The 24,221-nt window shown below is 39.6% G+C and overlaps 2 protein-coding genes across 5 annotated transcripts in view; both read left to right on the top strand.

The window, feature by feature from the left end:
• The window catches only part of LOC126394749 (src substrate protein p85-like), a 25,791-nt gene extending 2,233 nt beyond the window's left edge, over nucleotides 1-23,558 (top strand). For 2 of the 4 annotated variants that reach the window (XM_050051795.1, XM_050051788.1), the window contains exons 2-16: nucleotides 306-401; nucleotides 526-599; nucleotides 690-819; nucleotides 2,714-2,824; nucleotides 4,742-4,796; nucleotides 7,022-7,132; nucleotides 8,036-8,146; nucleotides 10,716-10,826; nucleotides 13,435-13,545; nucleotides 17,056-17,111; nucleotides 17,188-17,257; nucleotides 17,378-17,637; nucleotides 18,060-18,174; nucleotides 20,033-20,101; nucleotides 21,792-23,558. In XM_050051795.1, the coding sequence (XP_049907752.1) occupies nucleotides 321-401; nucleotides 526-599; nucleotides 690-819; nucleotides 2,714-2,824; nucleotides 4,742-4,796; nucleotides 7,022-7,132; nucleotides 8,036-8,146; nucleotides 10,716-10,826; nucleotides 13,435-13,545; nucleotides 17,056-17,111; nucleotides 17,188-17,257; nucleotides 17,378-17,637; nucleotides 18,060-18,174; nucleotides 20,033-20,101; nucleotides 21,792-21,928 (1,602 nt within the window). In that variant the 5' untranslated portion in view covers nucleotides 306-320 and the 3' untranslated portion in view covers nucleotides 21,929-23,558. The remainder of the gene's footprint in view (nucleotides 1-305; nucleotides 402-525; nucleotides 600-689; nucleotides 820-2,713; nucleotides 2,825-4,741; nucleotides 4,797-7,021; nucleotides 7,133-8,035; nucleotides 8,147-10,715; nucleotides 10,827-13,434; nucleotides 13,546-17,055; nucleotides 17,112-17,187; nucleotides 17,258-17,377; nucleotides 17,638-18,059; nucleotides 18,175-20,032; nucleotides 20,102-21,791) is intronic. The other 2 variants (XM_050051812.1, XM_050051804.1) reach the window with 2 other exon arrangements.
• LOC126394711 (liprin-alpha-1-like) overlaps nucleotides 1-24,221 on the top strand; it is a 92,862-nt gene that overhangs the window by 68,256 nt on the left and 385 nt on the right. The gene's annotated exons all lie outside the window — the stretch shown is intronic.

Here is a 24,221-nt window from a genome sequence, read left to right as displayed (position 1 = left end):
CGCGGCCCAGCCCGAGCCCAGCCTGTGGCCCTTTGCTGCGTGCCATCCCCCCCCCCCCTCACGCTTATCTGTCCTGTCCATTAAAGGCAAAATGGCCAAAAAAAATCTTTAAAAAATAAAAATAAATAAAATGGCAACCTTTGAGACACAGGCAGAGCTATTCCCAGTGCTTTTGAACATATCCCATCACCTTCTTCAGCTAAACTTATCCTCAAAGACATAAGCTTTGAATCTGGTCTCTCTGCCTGTATTAAGTATGTTTTGTTTTCTTGTTTTTTTTTAAATTACCTTTTTCTTGTGTTCAGTTTGTATCAGTAAGGATGTGGAAGGCAGCAGCAGGACAGACAGCCAATGTGACTGTAAATGAGGATGACGACTGGGAGACTGACCCAGACTTTGAGGTACCTATGCATGCTTCTTCCTCCCTCCATTTCCCCTCTTGTGATCCTCACTCCACTTTAAGTTCTGCTCCATCTTTCACCCTCCTGACAGCATTTCTTGCCCTTTCCATTCCTGAATTTTTAGAATGACGTATCAGAGAAGGAGCAGCGCTGGGGGGCCAAGACGGTGGAGGGCTCAGGACATCAGGGGCACATAGAGTAAGGAAGCAAATCATTTTTCGTTTGGTATTAAATGCAAGGTGGAAAGCCCCAAAATGTGTCTCCTGACTCTTTCCTTCCTTGGCATAGTATCCACCGACTGCGTGAGACAGTGTCGACAGAGCACACCAGTTTGAAGCAGAAGGAGTTGGAAACCATGCCAAAGGCCTCACATGGATATGGAGGAGTATTTGGAGTGCAGCAGGACCGTATGGACAAGGTAAGAGTGACCACATTACCTGAGGTCACAGATGTACTGTTAGATGAGGCTGGAACGGGCAGTTTGTTTTTGCTTTCACATTCACGTGTCGCCCTTTCAAAGGGTTGTGTCCCAGGTTTATCACTGTGTTGCCTGATGATATGGTGACATGCAAAAGTAATATTAAAGATGACCCAACAATCTCACCCAATGTCCATTTTGGAGCTGTTCTGGGATGTACATCAGCAGATGGATCTCATTCTACTACTAGATGGCCTTTTAAGAGAGAGAGTGTGGTCATTCTGTTAGCAAAGTCAAGAATGAACTTAAATACTTAAAGGTCCAGTGTGTAGGATTGTAGGGAATATATTGGCAAAAGTAGAATATGATGTAAGTGTGTTTTCTTTAGTGTATAATCACCTGAAAATAAGAATAGTTGTGTTTTCGTTACCTTAGAATGAGCCGTTTATATCTACATAGGGAGCAGGTCCTCATCTACAGAGATCGCCATGTTGTACAACCATGTTTCTACAGTAGCCCAGAACTGACAAACCAAACACTGGCTCTAGAAAGGGCCATTTGCATTTTTGCTTCGGCCATCGTACTTAGAGGCTCCTCTGCAAGAGCAGCATTGGAAAAACTGATTTTTTATTAATATCAAGCAGGAGAAGTTTCAGCTGCTTGAAATCTGTAGTCCTCACTGCTATATGCCACTAAATGTTCCTTTTTAATAGCGAAACATTTTGGATAAAGCGTTACATTTTTGGTGAAATATCATAATCATGACAAGTCCATTTGAAAAAGGAACTTGGCATCCTTAAAATGCCTTTGTGTATTTGGATTACTGTAAGCTGTCTTCATCTTTAGCAATGTTGCGTTCTTTTATTGTAAAAACTGAGACCTTTAGTCTTAGCATAAAGACTAAAGGTATAAAGTATTTCACTCTGGTTTGATATCCCAGTCCAGCTAGAAATTAGTTATATTAGGCTGTAGCCCTCATCATTGACTGTTACTCAATCTTTGGATTAATGAAGTGCATAGTGGTTCATCATTACATTTGAGGCATTGCCACAAATACAACCGCAGGACAATCTGTGCAATGATTTTTGTCCTAATGTACCTCCTTTGACTTTATTCTGAATATGTTGGCTGTGTACGATGTGCGTTAAAAATAGCTAGATAAATAAATTCTTATCTGATGCTGCTGAGTGGTGAAACTGATTTTGCTGTAAGTAGTGGCCTTTCCTGCAGCTGATGCTGAATATGAACCAGCTTGCTAGATCCTGGTTTGTATTGTTTTGTAGCTTTTCATATTTTCTTTTTTTAATATTTTTTTGGGCATTTTTTGCCTTTTTAATGGACAGAACAGTTAAGTGTGAAGAGGGGAGAGAGAGAGGGAATGACATGCAGCAAAGGGCCACAGGCTGGACTCGAACCCGGGCCGCTGCGGCAACAGCCTTGTACATGGGGTGCCTGCTCTACCAGTAAGCCACCGATGCCCCAGATTTTCATATTTTCAATAAGGGCTCTTAGTGAAAATCTGAGAAGCTAACGTCATTTTCACAAACTTAAATGACCTCCGATTCTTTTGAGCCTCTGCACCAGTTTCTCTGATGTTCATCTCAGTCTGTGTGTTTGTGTGTAACAGAGTGAGGCAGTTGTGGCCATTTCACACGCGATAATCTTTCCTGGCAAGCAGCTCAGTCCGTCCACACCTTTCTCTCTCTCTAGCCCTATGGTCATTGCAGCGTGAATGTGATGACTGAGCACTGTTTACACCACACTGTGTGCATCTGTGATGAGTCAGATGTCGCCACTTCAAACGGCTGGCTGTGTTTTCAGCCCTTTTGCTCTTCTCAAATGTTCCCCTTATTATGTTTTGTAATTTTGTCCTTTTTTTTTTCTTTTTTCACAGTCTGCTGTGGGTCATGACTACCAGAGCAAGCTGTCCAAGCATTGCTCTCAGACAGATACCTCCAAGGGTTTTGGAGGGAAGTTTGGAGTGCAAGCTGACCGTGTTGACCAGGTCATTTCCTGCGACTGACCACTCAACAGTGCTGATGACATCTCCATGATTTCAAACATGGCTTTTGTTGGTGTTCAAAATGTTATTCTTCCTCTTAAGGAAACGACCCACCTGGGGCCGTATTCACAAAGCTTCATAGTGCCAAGAGTTGCTACCTAGTGACGAAATTCTAAGAAAATTCTTAGAATTGTGATGTTTTCTTAGAATTTCCCCTTAAAGTTAAGACTAGGTCCTTGTAAAGATAAATGTTATTCACAAAGTGTCAACCCTTAAAAGAGCTCCTACGATGAAAAACTGTTAGGAGCAGGGAGGAAGACTTTAAAGCGATTTAAGAATTTCTTAATCAGTGGAGAAAATGGCAGAAAGACAAACAGGAAGGAGAAATATTCTCCATACACTGGATGTAAATGAAATGCTACAGATTAGATTACACAGGGATAATATTTGTGGATGATGTTATTAGGGATATGCACACATTTCCCACCTAACGCTATAACACTGGAAATAAAATGATCACGATAATAAGTTATTTGAAAAACTGGAAAAAGGCAACAGTGCAGCAGTGATGACTTGTGGCTGTCTCAACCTTCCATCAGCAAAGTGATCACACTATCAATGACAACACTTTCACAGTCAGCAGTTCATTTCATTTCCACTGGGTGTCCACACCTTGCAGACTCACAAAAGGGCATGTCTGTGACAACCAATCACATCTGTTAAAAGAATGCATCACACCTAGCAACAGGGTCAACCACACCTTCTCACTGAGATAAAAATTTCTGCTAATTCCTCGCTCAGAGTTGCTCTTAGACCTTTCCTAAACCACTCCTAAGCTAGGAATCCTTACTGAAATTTTTTAGGCTAAGTTAGGAGCTCTCTGAGAGTGTTCTCAAAATGTTTGTGAATACGGCCCCTGGGCTCCAACAGTTCCAGAAAATGTTCAGAACCAATACAGTTTGTGTCCAAAGCCCACATTTAGATCTAACATCAAGAGTAATTGCACTGTTGTGCCACTATGCTGATGAAGGTTGGTGCTAGAATGGATGGAGAGATGCTCTGCTGTGATTGGCTGTTATGTCATCAGTTGTCCGTGCTTGCACGTGTCAATGCAAGTGTTAATTTTGACCACAGCCATAAAGCTTTTTCTGTCATGATGGCAGGACTTTCTCTCCAGCCCCGGGAACCCAGAGTGGCTCTATCCTATAGTCCCTAAGCAACCTCCAGCAGGCCACACTGACCCAGGCTGTGCTCTGCTCCTCCACTAGAGAACCAGAGTGAGGGTTGGAGGTCCGGAGTTCGGCGGGGTCTGTGCCCAGTGTCCACATACCCCTGGATATGGAGCCTCTGTGGCCGGAGGCATTATGTTTTTGGGTTGTCCCTCCGTCCCATTCTTATGTATAGGATATCTCAAGAACGCCTTGAGGCAGTTTTTTTCAAATTTGGCACAAACATCCACTTGGACTCAATAATGAACAGATTATAATTTGGTGGTCAAGAACACTGTGAACTTGACTGGTTCACAGAGGCATACAACTTCAAAATGGTAATTCAAGTTCTTTTGTATTTATTTATTTTTTTGTATTTTGTGTATTTCTTGCCCCTGCTCTCTGAACTTTTGTTCAATATGATAGAACAACGTTTCATGCTTTAGCCAGTCACAGTCCCCCTCTGGACCATCCATTCTGCCATCAACCTTTGACAAACCCTTATTTGAAAGTAGCAAGTTCTGAACTGGATCAGATATAGAAACTGTTATATTTTACCTGTCGTTGTTACATTGCGTATTTCAAACTGACCTTGTAAGTCTAAATGTAGTTGATATGACTGTGGTTGGGATAAAACAAATAACACATACAGTAGTACGAGGGGTAAGTAATGAGTAGAATAATTGTTTTGCTTCTTCCTCTCTCATTCCAGTCAGCTGTTGGGTTTGAGTATGCTGGGAAGACGGAGAAACATGCTTCACAGAAAGGTGATGTCGCAACTTGTCTTTTCACACATCTGTTTCAGGCCCAGATCACTTGTGGTTTATTTTGACAGACTCCCAGTAATATGCTGTTACATCAGGGGCATGGAACCAACTTATGGACTCAATGGACACATTAGTCATAACTTTATAAATTCACAGTCTATCTTTACCCTTTTTATCAGCCAGTTAGATTTAACCAGCAGCGTAAGCTTTTCAAATTGCCTACAGGAAATACATTTTCCAGGCACAAACAGTTTGATGTGCCTCTGGCTGAGGACCAGCAGTACCACATGCTCAGAACCTGCTTGATCTCTGCTCTGCCAGATCCTGCTGTACAGACAGACTAAGTTTGAGAATGTGTTGATAGTGTTTGCTAGTTAAGCTGTTGTTTTCTCATTGTTTTCCTCCGTTACCGTGCAGTTTGATAGTGACGTGTTTTTTTATTTTCATGGCTCTGTACTCCAGCACATTACATTTGATTTAAAACAAGTTTAAGGTTTAACTTTGAGCTTTACAGGTATTTAAGAGTGTGAACACCCATATTGAGTAAACAGCGTGGAATTGTGTGTAAATGGAGCGATGGTTTTTACATAGTTTATGAGAGAAAGATATAAATACATTCAGATTAAAGCTGAAATTCAGTACTTTAGCCTCATAATCACTGTAACACTTGAGGTCCATTGTGCTGGAAAAGAGCCAGAACAAAACTACTTTTAATACTTACACACTGCACTGTGTACAGTATGAACAGTGACCCTGGTGCTCTGGGAGTCCGCTGTGGCTTCTTAGCGTGTAGTATTTTGAGATTGCATTCCCATGACCCCGTTTTGTCATCACCTTTGTGTTGCATTCATTGCCTGCACAGAGGTGCAGAACATTTGCCCAATTCCAATGGCTTCTTTGTAGTATCACTGTTGCAAATTTCCCTGCTGTGGGACAAATAAAGGATTATCTTATCTTTAACAACAGTGCAGGTATTCTTCTGTTTTCACCACTCATTGGACAACACACAGCCTGAGTGTATCTCTTTAAAGGAAGTGGGTATAGAAACAGCATGACATGATTGTGTGATAGTTACAACAGTGAATATGTCTCAAAGGGACATATTTTTCCTCTCACCTGTAGTGCTGTTTATCAGTCTAGATTGTTTTAGTGTGAGCTGCAGAGTGTTGGAGATATCAGCCGTAGAGATGTCTGCCTTCTCTACAGTATAAAGGAACTAGATGGCACTCAGCTTGTGGTGCTCAAAGCACCAAAAAAAAACTTCTGAAAAACTCAACAGCAATGTCTCTTTCCAGAAATCCTGACGTGGTTACTCAAGATAATCCACAGAGCTTGTGAGCAGTTTCATTTAGGAACAGTTTTCTTTCTACCAATTTACACCTACCAACAGTATCACCGCACAGAACGAGGCATGCATCTACTCATGGACGAGAGGCTGTGCTCCTGACAGTATGAGATGTAAACGTTAATGGCGTCCTCCTCGGCTGAGCTGTAACGTTAGCTAGCTCAGTAGTGCTAGGTGTGCTAGCAGTAGATGCACACTTGGATGGATTATCTTGAGGAACCGGGTCGTGATTTCTGGAAAGAAACATTGCTGTTGAGTTTGTCAAATGAGTTGTTTTTTTGTTTTGTTTTTTAGCGCTTTGAGCAAGAGTTGTGTGATATAGAGAAAAAAATATCACAACATGTTTACTAAATACCTTAATATTGATATGGTGAGGTTGACTGTTGGTGGTCACATACAATATTTACACAATGAGATTAAAAAAAAAAAATCATCAGTAATGTGGGTATAATAATTAAGTGGGTAAAGGCAAATAATAGAACAGTCACTTTCCTGTAATGTAGCCTTTAAAACCAGGCAATACTTATGATAACAGAATATCCAAAATCTCAGACAATGTCAAGTCTCATATCACAATATTCATGGAATAGTCAAATTGCCCAGACCTAGTTTGAGCACCACAAGCCGAATGCCATTTAGTTCCATCACCTTCATGAGAAGGCAGACATCTCAATGGCCAATATCTACACTTGACATCTAACATCAAATAATCTAGATTAATAAACGGCACTACAGTTAAGTCTTTAGATTCTGTCTTAGCTCTAGCTTTTGCCAGTAAATGTTAATAGAAAATTTGGAATTGGGCTGCTTCAGGACCACTGCTTCCACGCTGCTTCACCCTGACCTTTGACCCTTGCCCCCCCCCTGCTTTGCTGTGTAGACTACTCCACTGGGTTTGGGGGGCGATACGGCGTACAGGCAGATCGTGTGGACGAGAGTGCAGTGGGCTTCGATTACCAGGGCAAAACCGAGAAACACGAATCCCAGAAAGGTTTGTCTAGACTTCCTGCCATGCAGCATTCCTATTAACCCAGAGAGATATGGAGGGAATGTGGCTAGTATATACACACTAATACACACACACACACACACACACACACACACACACACACACACACCAACCCAATGAGCGCAGCTCTACGCAGGTCCTGACAAATCATTATTTTGCGTTTCTTCTTCGTCCTGCATTCCTCAGCCTTTGCTTGCTTATGTAATGTTGCAAACAATGTTTTTTTTTCTTCGTTGCCTCTGTGATGTGATGTTTGTGTTCCCCAGTTTCAAATAATTGATTTATCGTGTTTATAAGATATGGCACTCAATACATCTGCCTCAGAGGACTTTAAGAGCTTGGGAGTCTTTTTGGACCTAGGTGGCCATGTTCTCTTTGAAACGCTGTCTTCTGAAATGTGTTCCTCCCTGCCTGTCTCAGATATCAGGTGATTGGCTCAGACTTGCCAGCACCTTCCACTCTGCTGCTGGTCTGTGGCTTGGGCATGCCCCAGCTGGTTTTCTGGGGGAGTGGGATATTTTAATATGGTGTAATTTTCAAACATGTCCCTTGTTGCAAAAGTTTTCTACCAGTTCACTCTTTCTTTTTCTTCTTAAAGTGGCAGATACAACTCAGATTGCACAGATTGCTCTGTTGGTTTATATTGGGCTCTTTGTTCATGTGTTACAGGTAACATTTACACTTTGACAGAAAGAGACTAAAGACATAACACCAGGATACCCTAGATAAGCTGAATTATTTTTTGACAGTGCAGTTGCATGGGGAGAGAAACATTTGGTGGTCAAAGACCTGTGTGCAGTTGGTAACCTCTGTTTCACCTCTTCCTGTCTTAACTTTGGATTTTTCTGCCCCCGTCTCCCCCTCCTCTGCTCTGGCCATCGGCAGATTATGCCAAGGGCTTTGGCGGCAAGTTTGGTGTCGAGACCGACAAGGTGGACAAGAGTGCTGTGGGCTTTGAGTACCAGGGCAAAACCGAGAGGCACGAGTCACAGAAAGGTTGGTATCATCAAAGTCACAAGAAGAAAAAGATATTGGTCATGAAATGATGAATAATTTCAGTAATATAGTTCATTGTCACCAGTCACAGATTAATTACTTCAGATATGACAGCTGCTTCTGTTGCTGTAGCTTAATCATTCACTTGATGTCAAATAAAGATGAGCTACTGAGATTTGGGTAAACTAAAGTAGTATTGTTTACAAAATCTTAATTATCAATGCGTGGTGCCAGTGTATGATAATAATAGTAGATCGTAAACAACTGACCCTGTGTTCATGTAGTAATATATATTGTTTGTTTATTGAGATAAACTCTTTCCTTGATGGAAATACAACATACAGACCATCAAATTGTCATCAGTATGTTTTCAAAGTAATCAGCATATTTACTTGCAGTTTGTTTTGATCAGTTTTTGAAAAGAAAATTATGACTAGATATGTTTGCCAATGACCTTTTTTCCTATGACAGTGACGAGATGACATGGACATTATTAAACACTAACTGTGACTTTATCAGCATGAAATATTTTTGACGAATTTTTGAAGAAAAATGGGACTAAAATGTAGTTTTTAAAAACTTACAAAAAAATCTTTCCTTATTATTGTTAACAAAAAAGCTCAGACAAAATATTAGGCTAATTTAATTTCTTTTTTTTCAGTGCAGCGATTTCATTTCCTGCACTCACATGCCATATCAGGACTACACCAGAAGTACACAATGGCCCTCATTTACAAAATGAACATACGACAGAACGGGCGTACAGTCTTTTTCACGCAAAGCTCGGCATTTATCAATGTGAATGTGAGTGGGGGCTGCGATCAAATCTCACATCGGATCTCAACTCGTGTTAGCAAGTTTGAGTGGTGTGGATTTTCTCTGCAGCATAGTAAATCTGAGTTGGAGAATTGTTATTTGACCATATTCTAAGTATTTGCAGCCACATTTTAATCACTTAAATTTTTTTAGCCCATGACAAAATATTTTGTGACAGCCTACAGGCAGATTGATAAGTGAGGCCTGATGCTTTAGCCGAGGATTTTTTTTATAAATGTCATCACTTAAGACAAGCCTTCATCAATGTAGCCTTCATTGTAATGGAAATGCAGATCCCTGTCAGGCTGGGCTGATGGGCCAAACCAAACCAAGCCAAGTTATGCCAGCTCATGACTGTCAAAAAGGGTTATTACTTTAATTTAAGTAAAAAATGACAACAGCGGGGCGTGGGAGAAAGAAACAAGGTGATAGGCTAGACTCAGTTGACTAAATGTTCAATATAATCTAATGACTAAAACAGACTAAAACATTAACAGTTTTTTTGTTGACTAAAACTAGTCTTAAACAGTTACAGTTTTGTTTGACCAAGATAAGACTTAAATGCCCACACTTTTAGTCAACTAAAATTTAACACAAAAAACAGGAAGTCGTTGACCAATGATGATGATTAAAAACTAACAAGGATATTTGACACAGGACTAATAAAAAATAGAAAAAATAAAAGCTGACAAAATGAAGACTTGTTTTGATTACTCAGTACTCTGCTGCTGATGTGGTATCAGTAGGTTTATGTGTCCAGAGGGCCAGGATGAGTCACACCCTCTTGTCTGTCCTGACTTGTCTGGACTCAGCTGCTACACAGCAGAGCAGCTTCACCTGTACTTTCTTGTTGGACACACCTGAGCAGACTTTCTTGCTTGGTTGGCCAACTGCAGTTTACACAGTAAATATGGGCTGATGTTGTAGATGACCTCAAGAATTTCCAACACTGCATCTGGCTGTATTTGCTTCCTAGGTTTGCATATGTGGTGCCGGCTGCGATAACTGGGTCACATGCTCTGATAATAGAGCCAGCTATTTCAATGCAACAGTCTTAAAAGAGCCTGTGAAAAAGGCTTACATCACTTTTGAAGTTTTAATACTGCACACGTGAAGTTTTGACTGTGTTTCTAAATATTTGCATCACACAACCCCTTCAGTGATAGGAGTTTATTGAAATGGCACAAATATAATGTGAAATTTATTTTTAATATATTCATCCTAAATGGCATCACCTACTTACAACATTATAGAGATATTAGTAAATATTTCCCCACAAAGATGAGGCACTGCATTGTGAAAACATGACATTTATTGATGTTTAAATCTGCTGTAAAACATGGCAAAATATTAAGGCATTTTTAAAGATTAGCCACTAGCAGTGTGGTAGTTATTTAATATCTGGCTAAATATGATTAGAAGCAGTGTTGCAAATCAATGACAGAACTGTTTTATGGCATTTTTGCATTTAAGTTTGTATTTTGTGATAAATTACCTTCATATAGCAGGTATTTAAACAGCTGAACTAGCCAGGAGCAGACATTCCTTTCAGCTTATTTTATCTTTAATCAGTTTGTTAATGGAATTACCAGGAAATGTACTGTATTACAATGTATCACTGATGCAACATAACAATAGTGGTACTGTGATTGTGTCCATATCATACAAGGTAATTAAACCAGATGACAACATGTGGTCAGGTGTCAGAAACCTGTTTAGGTGTTAATGTCTGCTTCTCTCTGTGTTACTGCAGACTATGTGAAGGGCTTTGGGGGCAAGTTTGGTGTGCAGACAGACAGACAGGATAAATCAGCGCTGGGATGGGACCACCAGGAGAAACTACAGCTTCACGAGTCCCAGAAAGGTACTGCTTCTGATTTGGTTTCTATGGGTTTTAGGAGACACACAATGTGTTTTAAGCAGAACTCATCAAAAAGAATATACAGGTATAGGGATGCCCATACCCAAATAGATATTATATCCTTAGTGTTTAGGTCTACTGGAAGAGCTTCCATTTATTTGACTAATGCCAAATAAGTTATGAGCCCAAGCTGGTGGTTTCAGTGTTTACTGTTCACAGCCAGGGAAAAAAATCAACACCAGCTACCAGCATAACACCAATTATCTTCAGCTGAAGCTTGCCAGCTTTTATACTCCACTTGATGTAGGTTTGATAAACAAGTCTATTATCAGATTTAGTAAGAAATGTTATGTATAGGAAGTGGCTGCTGAATGTTATCATCTATCATAAACAATAGACAAATGGAATATTGACATTTTAAAGAGTGTTTTCAGAAAACTAAATGTCTGATTAGTGCTTCTTTATATTTCCTTTGTTGAAAATCTCCCAATAGCTGTTACTGTTTTCTATTTAAGAAGAAAACCCCTGATACTCACACTTTGTCTTGTTTGAATTTGCACATCAAACCCTCCATTTTGACTTTTGCTAGATTGTTGAACAGGGAAAATATCCACCAAACCTCAGCCTTTGCAGGGTGTCTGCTTTGTGTTTAGCACACAATGTGCTTTCATTGTAAAAACCTTTGTTCCTCCTCAGCCCTGCACTGCAGGTCTGATGTGGTTTGGTTGTGGCTTTGGATGTGGTTTTTCAAAGGTTGACAACTTCCTCAATTTGCGGGTTAGAAAAAAAGGCTCAGATAGAGGAAGTGAAACCACAGCTCAGATTTGTATTTGCATGAAGCTGATGGTGTCATTCAAAGCAATTCATAATAATGTCAATGCCATGCAGCAACTGACTGTTCACAAACAAACCTCTGCAGCTGGCAGCAATAGAGGCACTGGGCCTAATTCATTAATAGTGCGTATGTACAAATCTGTGTTTAAACTGTGTGCAAACTTTTTAAACACAAATCCAGGATTCATCAGTTTTTACATACCTGGATTTGTTTGTACTCTGCAAACAAATTTAAAACTGCCATAGAACATGTGTACACACAAATGGAAAAGGCCCAGCTGTCTTAGCAAATGTAAATACACAGATTTTAACTAAATGCCTAGCATATTAAAACTTCATTCTTTTAAGAAGACTTTAAAATATAACACTAGTTAAAGCTGTTAATTTACTTATGCATTGGGAAGAGTAGGTTAAATAACTATGAAAGTGATGCCCTTTCACCCTCATCAGTTGTTGTCATTATTTAAATATTCATATTCATTATATACAATATAATCTACAGCATGACAAAGGCATAAACATAGTTAGCAAGAAGGAAGCAAATGTGGTTCTAAACCCATTATCAGTGAAACACTTAGGGCCCTATTTAGATGGTCTAAAGCGGACGGCGGAGGGCGCATAATCCATGTTGCAAGTGTCATTGCTATTTAGATGCAGGCGCAGTTGTCATTTTCATATAAAAAGAACTGAATACAGTTTTGGAGGCAAGTCACCGTTGATTTCTATGAAAGTTGTTCAGTGGTGCATGAAGCCAAAAATGTTTAATTTCAGTCGTATAAAATAAATTGGATCTTCTGCATTGTGGGGCCCATAGAGTAAGCACAGTAGAGATTTCTGCCAGCCGAGCGGTTGACTTCTGACTTAGCTTGAATGGGAACATGTTACTGGACCAAATAGATCAAATCCTTATAGTGAAATCAGTCATTTCGCAGGGGGTTGTGATGCTCAAAAAATGTATCCACTGATGTACAGATGTCTCTTCCCCCATGTAAATCTATTGTAAATAGTCATTTAGGGGCCCCATAGCATCATGGGATGGACCTGGTTGCTGTAATTCCACTTTTGACCACTATGTGAAATTGGCTTCAAAGCCTGGTGCACTTCCTGTGGGCTTGGTTTGTACCTACCCATTCCCATGAAAAGTCAAGCAGCATACCGTTTCAAATAAATATCCTACAATACAAGCAGAAAAAAATGGCTAGAGTTGTGTTTTAAAATGTGGAGGAGTACATCTAAATCATAGATAGGAAGTTAGGAAGTTAACTGCTCTACAAATATGTACAACTTGGCATTTTCAGTGTGGTTGACCTTGATTTGAAAGACCACATGTCCCCAGCACAGTCACTAAATGTCACAAACATTCTTCTCTCCTGAGAGCAGGCAGGTAACGAAATTGGCCAGAAATAGAAACCAGGTACAGAAGAAGGAAAGATTCATGTTGTGCAGAGAGAGGAAGTGACTTCCTGTTTAGACCACCTGACGGGAGTAGGAAGGTTTTCACACCATGATCATTTTTAGTTTTTGGCAGTGATTTTAATCAAGGAAGTAGAATGAAGATCTTTGAGGCTTTCCCCCGGTTCCCTTTTTTAAAACCATACTGTGTCTCCTTCATGTCTCTGAGTGTTTGAGTGTGTACTGGGTGTATATAAATCCCGAAAGGCCAGCCCACTCTATCATTGTCTCTATATGTTTGTCTGTTTATATGTATGTACAAATGTCTTTGTAATTTGTGTTGGTGTTTGTCTGTCCATATATGTATGTGTGTGCTATATTACAGACTATAAGCGTGGGTTTGGAGGGCGGTATGGGGTAGAGGTGGAGAAGCAGGACCAGTGTGCTCTAGGCTATGAGCACAAGGAGAACCTGGCTAAGCACGAGTCCCAGAAAGGCACAGATACTCCCCCGGACTACCCCACCCCCCACCCCAACATACAAGCCCACCTCCCATTTCAAAAATCCTTTCTTATTATCACCCATCTTTTTGCAGAAAAATACTCCCTCCTAGCTTGCTAATGCTTCTTTGGCACTGCCGTCTCATTCTCCCTAACGGCTGTTTTCTGTTAAGTGACGGACACGCCTTCCTTTCCTGACAGACACACCCCTGCTGTCAGATAACCTCCATGACCCGTCACTGTTACACACCCTCACACCTCTGCAGCACCGATTAATGTGAACAACATAGATAAGCTCATTAAAGGCCACCCAAATTACAAAAAACATACATATTTTCTCACCTTCTCCTGGTGGCATGAAGCCATGCAGATAGTTAGGTTTGCTGCTGAGACTTCTGCCACCTCACACTGTACAAAGGAGGTGAATTCACAAAATTATATTTCACAAACTAAAATGTTTTTTTTTTCCCCAGAAACAACCTCTAGTTAACTGAAATAATCTGTGGACCACACACAGATATGATAGAAAATAAAATAGAAACTAAACGCTGAGGTTCAGAGTTCACTTTTAACCTTGCAAACACACCCCAAGGTCTATTAAGAGGCTATTCTGGAGTTTTTGATCATATTACATGATGTATCAGATGGAGTTGCCCAGTTGTCAGCAAATTGTAAAGATTTGATTTAAAGTTTGTTTTTGTTCTTTAAGAGTGCTTTAAAAAAACTCATATCATCATCATATAATATAATGTCATACAATAATATTATAATAAATATATTATTTTGTTTCACAAAACAGAAATGATCTACATGTCACCAAGTGAAAATATGTGTATCTCTTGTGATTTGGGTGGAACTGACCCTAAAATATGAGAAAAATCACCACTTTCTACACTTCTTAGATCTGTACTCTTACTATTCAGTTCAAGGTCCATTGTGTAGGATTTAGGGGGATATATTGGCAGAAATGAAATATAATATAGTAGGGGCGGGAATCACCAGATGGCCCATGATTCATTATTATCACGATACACTTCACATGCGGGTATCCTGCTATTTGAATGGCAACACCCATGGTAGAAGCATCAGAGCTTGGGTATGGCTGTGTCGGTGAAAAAAACTCGGGACAGAGTAACATACCTGGGTTCCAGTGTTTTTAGCATGTAACAAAAGCCTTTGTTTTCAACAACGCTATAGACGCAGATCTTTGCACATGAAGTAGCTGATGGACTGTGTTATTTTCTTAGCTCTCTCAGAGTTGGTTTCTTAGCTCTCTCAGAGTTGGATGGTAGTTTTGTCAAGCTAAGTGTGTCCAGTGTTAGTTGATTGTTTGGCAGTGCGGATTTAGCATTAGTTCGGCTGTCAGCGGCTAACGCTATCTCTGGATGGGTGGCGTGTGAGGTGAGCCCCCATGTTCATAGTATTCTCAGCATATTTTGCTCTCATATGACATTACTTGCAAATCACATGTCATACCCAAGTCCTCCTTTCTTTTCATGTTGAAAAAATCCCAAATAAGTCCAGACTTTGATTTAAATGCAGACGGTGCCTCCATCTTTGTTTTGATGGACTTCCTGCTAAATGCCGCTGAATGAGACCTCTGCTGACCTCCCCAAGAAAAAAAACATCAGCGCCATCTAGTGGACCGAAAAATAAAATTAATTTTAATATTCTAGTACCAAATGTTGTATTAAAATGTGTTTTTGCAGAAATTAATGATGTATATAATAGAAGATAGATACTTGGTGGCTGAGTATCAATACAATTTCACCACGCAAAACATTGCGATAGTATGCTGTATGGCTTTTTCCCCTATAATATGATAAGTATGTTTTCTTTAGTGTATAATCACCTGAAAATAATAATTGTTTTTTTATTACCTTAGAATGAGCTGTTAATATTTACAGAGGGAGCGGGCCCTCGACTACGGGGATCACCATGATGCACCGCCATGTTTCTACAGTATCCCAGAACGGACAAACTAAGCACTGACTCTAGAAAGGGCCATCAGCATTTTTGCGTCGGCCACAGTAGTTAGCAGCCCCTGCACGACATGCAGCATCAGAAAAACACAGATTTTGTAATATGAAACTGCTTTATTTAGTGTTTTTTGCAGTTTAAATCACCTGCCCTATTTGTTTTGTAGAGGCAGAGACCTCTGCAGATAATTCCGCTCCTGGTAAAAACCTCCTGAGGAATTCCAACTGGGAGAAGTTTCAGCTGGTTGAAATCTGTAGTCCTCACTGCTAGATTGCACTAAATCCCCCTAAATCTTGCACACTGGACTTTTAAGCTACTGTTTCTGGATGAAAACTGGCAATTTAGGCAATAATTAATATTTGTATTTCTTGTGAAGCAATCGTTTGTGTCGGGTCTGTGCTGCTCAGGTGCTGCTAATTTCACCCAAGTCCTAGCCTTTTTTTCCCATCATTGTTTTATTTGATTTTTTAATAACCAGCACTGAATGAAATAGTTTGTGCAGAGCATTCTCTGCTACAGACAGCCTTCATTTTGGGCCAGGTAATGTCAATGAGTATGCAGCTTGATATAAATATTCTCCAAAACAAGCCCAAAAGTTAGATGTAGAAATGAAGTGGTCTGGACATTACTACTGGGGCTGTGCAGCCTTTTGTGTTCAGTTCATTGTACAGTAAAATAATGTTGGATTGCAACATTGCATTAATTTCCTTGATTTTTTTAATTCAACTAGCAATTTTGCAGATTTTACAAGTATACTGAAAGCAGTTGAAAGGGAGAACTGACAACTCTTGAATATCTCTTTATGCATTACAAGTATTATTGTTGGTGCGATATTCAACATTATAGCATATCTCATATTTTCCTCATATCATGCAGCAAATGCTACATTATATGAAGAGTTCCATTCTTTTATGTGGTGTGTAGTCACACATTCATATAGCAGTATTTATCCTTCACTTGGTTCCTCCACCTCCTCGATCACAACCCCTGCTTTTCCTAGCACTGCCATGACGCTGTTTGTTTGCTTCTGCATTTATTGTGTGCATGATGTCGTGCAGCCACAGTGCATTTTATCAAGTCCTACTGCTGTGACCACACAGAGACATGGCTGATCTATAATGCAGAAATTGAGCCAAGATGGCTGCTTGACCCCAACTATCTGGCCTATGTTAAGATTCTTCTTATTCAGTTTTTCTGCTGTCACTGTCTGCATACAGTTTTGTTTTTTGGTTTGTTTCTCCTCTCTACAGGTTTGCATGAGCTAATCAGCCTGTCCTTTTAATTCCAGCACTTCTTGTACTCATCAGTTCCCGTGAAACCAACCACAGTCTGCTTTATCTGAACTTCTGCAGACCAGAAAAGCTTATAGTTTTTGTCTGTTATAAAGAAGGAAAAGGCTAAATCAAATCAAATAGTCCTGTGAGTGTTTTAGGGTCTGCTCTGAAAAATAAGTTCTGATGCTGACTGTGGTTGGGCCATTTATGTAAAGCAGACACTTACCGTTACTTTCTCCTGTTTGTTGCCAGATTATTCCAAAGGATTTGGAGGGAAATTTGGTGTCCAGAATGACCGGATGGATAAGGTAAGGAGTGTTTGTGTGTTATGTGTTATGTTCAATGTTGAGAGCATTGTCTCACATCTTTCTGTCTGTTTGACAGAGCGCAGGGACTTTTGAGGATGTGGAGAAGCCAGCCTCATCATACCAGAAAACCAAACCTGTGGAGGCTGGTAAGCATTCTTCAACATCAACTGCACCTGAGTCAGGACTTTTGTCAGGACAGTGACTTGAGTCAGGACGACGTGTGAACTCATCACATTTCTTTATTCTCCCCATTTTTCACTCATCAGCTGGCAGCAGCACAGGAAGTATCAAGGCCCGCTTTGAGAACATCGCCAAGCAGAAGGAGGAGGAGGACAGGAAAAGGGACGAAGAGGAACGATTGCGTCGACAGGCCAAGGATAAGCAGGAGCAAGAGCAGGAGCAAGAGAAGGCGCACCGTAACATCCAAGAGGAACCCAAGGCCCCCTCTCCTGTCCCTGCTGCAAGTCCCAGTCCAACTCCAAGCCCAACTTCACCAGTCCAGCCAGCTGCTGCTCCCGCATATCAGGTGGGTCAAGCAGTTTTTTACAGTATGTCTCTATGTTTTGGGCTAAAAGCTACAAAATGCTACATTTCAGGTAGAGACACAAAGAACCTGGTCTGTCATTTTTCTAATATTGCAAAGTAAGAATGGAGGAAAAGATGCTGCAGGCAAACTAGTTATGTAAAGACAGGTGGAAAGAGTACTACAATATTGCACTCAAGTGAAAGTACTGTTACAAGCCCGATTCCAAAATAGTTGAGATGCTGTTTAAACTATGATTTAAAAAAGAATGCAATGATGACATTTATTCAGTTGAATACAGTACAAAGACAGTTTATTTGGTAAAACACTGAAACTGATTAGATGAAAAATAATTTTATTACTCTATGCAGTTTTAGTACTCTATGCAGAAATCATTAAACAGATTTGGTTTGCCTCATTTAAAGACAGAGAAAGTGTCCCATGATACTGCTGAGGAGAATGGAGAGCAGCTGTACGAGGTGGACCCACAGAACCAGGAGGAGGAGCTCTACCAGACCCCCGAGGAGACGGCAGCAGGAGGTGATGCTCATTTAATTTGTGTTGTTGGTGACTGTGTCCTCTCTCTCTTTAACCTGGTTGTTTTACGGAAACAAGCCGATGTTTGGCATTTTTGCTTGTCTCGTGACTTATTAGAATTTAATCACTTAACAAAATCAAAACACTTTTTTTTTATCAGTAATTATGGAAGTATAATTTTATAGTTCACAAAAGTGGAAAATTGCAAAAATAATGGAAACACCTGTCAGTATAACACAGTACAATCCAACAGCTTAAACTGCAAATTCCTGTCAGATATTATCTTTGTTTATTGAGCTTTGAAATGATTGAAAGGCCAGCAAGTTGTATAATAAATGACATCATCAAGTAGGGGTGGGAATTGCCAGAAGACCCACAACACAGTATTACCATATTATTGTGATATTGCAATACAAGTATTTTATTCTCATATGACACTGCTTGAGAATCGCTTGTGCTTAGTGCTGACGGTGTATTTCTTATTTCTTTTTCCGGTGCCTCCATCTTTGTTTTGATGAACTTCCTGCCAAATGCCACTGACTGAGACCTCTGCTGACCTCACTAGGAAAAAACTCAGCACTATCTAGTGGACTGAAAAAGCAATTGATTTTATTTTTCTAGTACCAAAAGTTGTATTAAAATGTGTATTTGCAAAAATCAATAATGTGTAGAAAAAAAAAAGATTGATACTTGGCGTCCATGTATCAGTACAATATCACTGTGCAAAATATCAGTCTACTTTTACTTATACATTATATTCCCAATGAAGTAAGTCTCATCAACAGACTCGTGCATAATAATGCAATTTTAAAAATCAATAAATATTATGCTAACCTACGTTTGTTGGGGCAACATGTAAACATGAAGAATTTTCTTCAGGTTTAGGCCTACATATTCTCAGATAAAATAAAACTATTTGCAAAAAAACCCCAACAAATACTCAAAGGCCTGTTTGCCTAGTAACATTTTAATTACAGCTTACCTCTGTCCACTTGAAATCAAATAATTTCTCCTTCACTTTCATAAAATAATGAAGATACATTTTTTAAACAGAAGGATATGTGAAAATTTAATTATACCCCATTTTAAAACAATTCAACTTGTGCATATGTTATTATTTTTACCTGGAAATTATGACTGGAAGTATTTAAAGTTTGGGTAAAGTGAAAATAACTGTGTTTTGAGTTTATTGTATAACAGAAAAATGTGTCACTAACCCAGCCAATATGAATAATTAAAAAATGAGAAGTATAAAACATTAGGTTTGAAATTGTAAAAGAAAGCAGTATTTTCTGCTCTGAGACACTGGGGGGCGTGTCTGCTGAAGAAGCTGAGCAGGCTGGAAGAGCTCAGAGAGCTCGTGGGACATAGCAAACTCGCTGCTCACACAAAGGGAGCAAACAGAACAGAATTGATGCAATGGGCTCTATTTTTATGTAATGTGTAAGCAGGGGAGGGGTTACATTAACGATTGCTTCAAGGCCATCCAAAAACATTGTGGGCAACAGTGAAAAACTGTTTAACGGTTTAATTCCAGAGTTAGGTACTACACAGTATTCTCATGCTTTCAAGTTGTTGTTTTTTTACTTGTATAACGAGTTTTAAAAAAGATCACAGCTTCTTACCCAGACTTCAAATATGTGAGACTTCAACAGATTTTCCCATTCAAAAAACAATTAACACCAGATAATGGAAACCCTGGAAACTTCAAACAGTAAAATACAAGACATAAAAAGAAAAACACCTTAAAAAAATACATGACACTTGAGCCTCTTAGAATTGTGTGATTGTGCAATAAAAGACTTCATATATATGGTACAGGTCTTTTCCCATTGACTAACAAACCATCGTCCTTTTGCAGACGGCCAGCAGTACGAGTATGGCGAGGACCTTGGGGTGACAGCGGTGGCCCTGTACGACTACCAAGCAGGTGAGACTGAACGCTGTGAATGGATTATGGGCTGGGATACAGAATAAAAGGGATCAGTCACACCAGCGAAGCTTTCAACAGAAATCTATGTGGAATCACCAGAATCTGCAGATTTTCTTCCAGATGCAAAGTAAATTCATGCATTGCTTTTACATAGAGTTGAACTTGGGTGAATTTTGGAACAGGAATTTGAGCTGTTAGTTGCAAACTGTCAAGACGGTGGTGAACTTTGACGGAAAGCCAGACAGTCCAAAACAAAAACAAAAAAATCATACTGCTCTGCAGAGCGAGGCAACATCAGTAGCTTTTGTCTTGGTATCTTCTTAGCCTTAAACAAAACTAGCAATGACCAACACTTGTACTGCATGAGCTGCAAAGGAGCTGCTACATCACCAAGCTTCCAGCTCCATCTTTTTTGAGTGATCATGCTAATGAATTTCACTGTGCCACTTTTTGGTTTGACTAAGCACCAACAGAAACCCCTTCCAGACATTTATTTTATTTTGATCCCCGCTATGTTAATCAGTTGGTGCAGTTTCATTTAAGTAAAAAAAAAATGACTGAACAACTTTCACTTGTATTGGAGTAATATTTGACCAAGAGTATCTTTACTTTCACTCAAGTCATGTCGTTGAATACTTTGTCCACCACTGGTCAGACATTCATGTTTATATAGAGCAGGCCCTGCTGTTGCAGTCTGGTCGAGCTAAAATCTTATGTCTCAACTGTCCAAAGGGGACTGAAGTCAGTGATTCATGTAAAATTCCTTAATGAAAGATTCTTTTTGCACTGTAGTAAGAATACCACAGAATTTATTAACCCAAATATTACACCTAACTCTTGAAACAGTTATTCATATTTTAGCATACATTATTACTAATATTAGTGCACACTATTAAAATATTGATTGAGAATCGCATACAAGACCCAAATGACATGCTAAATAATACTGATAGCAAATTACAACACTTCAAAGCAATTTTTATTTGGTTGGCTGGTAAAATATCTGACTGGCTGGTAAAAAACTTCACTTAGCAGCCAGCCTAGCTGGTAAGTGAAAAAGTTAGTTTTGGACCCTGCTTGCGACCAATTAAAAACACTAGAACTGACTATAGCATATCCTAATAATTTGTTTTGGACCCTGGTCGCAAATGCATGTGACGCACTTACGTGACCAAAGATCGTCTCTGCCTGAAATACACATTACTCTGCCAGGAAACCAGCCGGTCATCCTCCAGTAACAAAAAATGCATTTTTCGCTGGTAAAAAAATAACTTGCCAGAGTGGCGAGTGGTCTTAAAAATTTACCAGCCAGAGACAAAATCTACCTGTAATTGGCAAGTGGCGAGTGTTAGTTTTGGACCCTAGTTGTAAGCACGTACAGTCTAGAGGAGTCCAAGACTGGTTGCTATATCTCAATAAATCCCTCAACATTGTCAGTGAAGAGTGTAGTTCAGCTTTTCCACAGGGAGTAGTCTCAGTATCTCATTATACCAGTCATCCAATACAGGGGTGTCCTTAGAAATTCAAAGTTAAAGAATAGTCTTCCTTGCTATATATAAGAGTTTTCCAATCAATTTAGCATTATGGTTGTTCCTTGTATTGTCCACTTTGGTAGAATTTATTTATAGTTTCAGCTCTATTAATATCAGAGGGTCCTTTGTCACCAATCTGTCTTGTCCTGTTTCAGCCGGTGATGACGAGATATCCTTCGACCCTGATGACATCATCACCAACATCGAGATGATCGACGAAGGCTGGTGGCGAGGCGTGTGCAGAGGTGCCTACGGCCTTTTCCCAGCTAACTACGTGGAGGTGCGGCAATGATGACGCTCCCTCATGACGACCTGTGTCCCTGTCCATGTGCAAAAAAAAAAAAAAAAAGAGGAAGGAGACAATTTCAACTCGCTTTTTCACACTTTGGTCTTCTCTCTTTCTCCACCTCATCTTAGTGCTTCAACACTGTGAGACGTTCTCAGGTCTCCTAACCGGCTTTGTTTTGCTCCCTTTTCCATCCCTCCTATACCTCTCCCTTTTTCAGATCACTTTGTTTCTGTACGCACAGCAGAAGACAGGGAGGATGAGTTAACTTCCAATGACTCCATACAAAGAGAATATATAGAACTCATTATCTGGGCTTTACAAAGTTTTGCTCTGCACCTCTGCTTCGTAATAGTTAAAGCTAGATAATGCAACATAGATGTTCAGGGCCTGAGATGACTTAACAAATCACTTCCTGCCTCATAGCCAGAAGTTGCATTTTGAAACTTTTTTACCGAATTAGAGTTGAGCTTCAGGTATTGTCGCTTCTTCACATCAGAGAGGAATTTCAGTCTCACCAAAGACCAGAGTTAACGACAGCAATGAGTTTGAAATGTCTCTAATGAGTCTTGTCGCAGGGCTCACGGTGCTCACTGTTTAGTAGCTCAACCTTAATGTAAGCAGGAGCAGTTTTAAGTGGAAAGCAAGCCTCCACTTTGGATTATAATGTATATTGTTGGCTGTATACTGTCCAGCACATTGACTATGGACCAAAAAGCTGATGAACCCCTTTGCTTCTTGGTCTGTCCACATTAAGTTTGCTATGTTGCACGGGAGTTCAAATTCCCCTCCCGACTGAAGCTGCACCTGTTGATGCTCTATGGGAAACTAAGCTTCGGTTAGTGCGAATACTTTTCCTGAACACTTGCATCAGTTGTAGAGTTGATGATAAATGATCAGTAGTAAGGTTTCCTTCTTTCATGATGTTCAAATTGTTCACAGAATAATGGGGCCGTAATGTCAAAGCCTTCATCACTGCTGTGGCAAATCACAAGCTAAACAGAAACACTACAGCTTGGAGTATTATTTTAATCATCTTCATACATTATATTTGCTAATATCATGCTTAGAATCATGTACAGAGAGATCGTGATTTATGAGGCTTTGAGAAATCATAGATTTGAAAACATATTTTGTTCCCTGTCACTGTGGTTTCCTTTGGATGTGGATGTGAATGTGTGTCTTGCTGCCGTGAATGCTCAAGTTGTTGTGTCATGGAATGTTGATACCCACATGCAAAGCATGACAACGACTGCTCTGGAGCACAGCTAACATCCCTCATCATGACCAAACAGTGTGTGCTGGACTCAGAGTGAATACGTGGGATTTATCAGCATTAAAGAGTAGAAATTTATATTAGGCTGTTGTTAAGGGAAAAGGCTTCAGTGTATTCTCCAACTACTAATTATTTCTAACAGACAGCAGGTTGGATAAACTGCAGGTCTGTGTTTCGCAGTAGTGTAGCTTCAACAGATATGTGTGTGTGAGGGCCTTCATTCAATTAATCTTTGGGGTTTTATAATTAAAAAAGTGACCTTTTTCAAATACATTATTTTTATCTATACATCTGTTCAGTCACATCATTACCTGCTTGTTCTTTTTTTTTTTTTTTTAGTTTCAATAAATAAACTATGAATTATAAGTTTGTGGTGCATTATTTTAATGTCCTCAAGCTGTTCATCAGCATATTGCCATTTGTTTGACTACATCTGGAAACAAGTGCGCCAGTCTTTTCTGGCTCAAAAATGAACCTTTGAGCACAACACTTAGCATTAATATATATACTTTAGCATTATATATTTTCTGTATTTTTTTTCCTCCTCCCAGAAATAACAAGGTTGACAAAAGGAGTTGCACAAATTAATATTAGCGATGAAAAATGTGCACTGTAAATGTAGTGCCTTTTTTCATGACTGATATGACATTTTTAATATTTCTCATGAACAAGAAATGAATGAGATAAAATGTCACACAAATGTCTAATAGCATAAAATGATGACATTTTATTTTCAAAAGGTCAAAGGTCAACTTCATTGTGACGACATAGTGTTCTTCATTAAAACTTTTCTGGCAATTATTCTATGTCATATCTCAGGAACAGAAGGGGAGACATTTGGTCAGATACTGAATTGGTGACACTAATCTTGGGTGTCCACCTTGAAACTGTGCTGATTATGTAGCTCTTCTGTGCTGCCAGGTTGCAGATGTGTATGAAGCATCCATGTTGCAGACATGGATGTAAACTGTAGGTGCAACTTGACTGGTGCGTGGAGGCATACAATAGCGATTAATTCTAGTC

The sequence above is a fragment of the Epinephelus moara genome, chromosome 1, assembly GCF_006386435.1.
Source record: "Epinephelus moara isolate mb chromosome 1, YSFRI_EMoa_1.0, whole genome shotgun sequence".
Classification (NCBI taxonomy): Eukaryota; Metazoa; Chordata; class Actinopteri; order Perciformes; family Serranidae; genus Epinephelus; species Epinephelus moara.
This window is presented reverse-complemented; position numbering and strand designations above follow the sequence as displayed.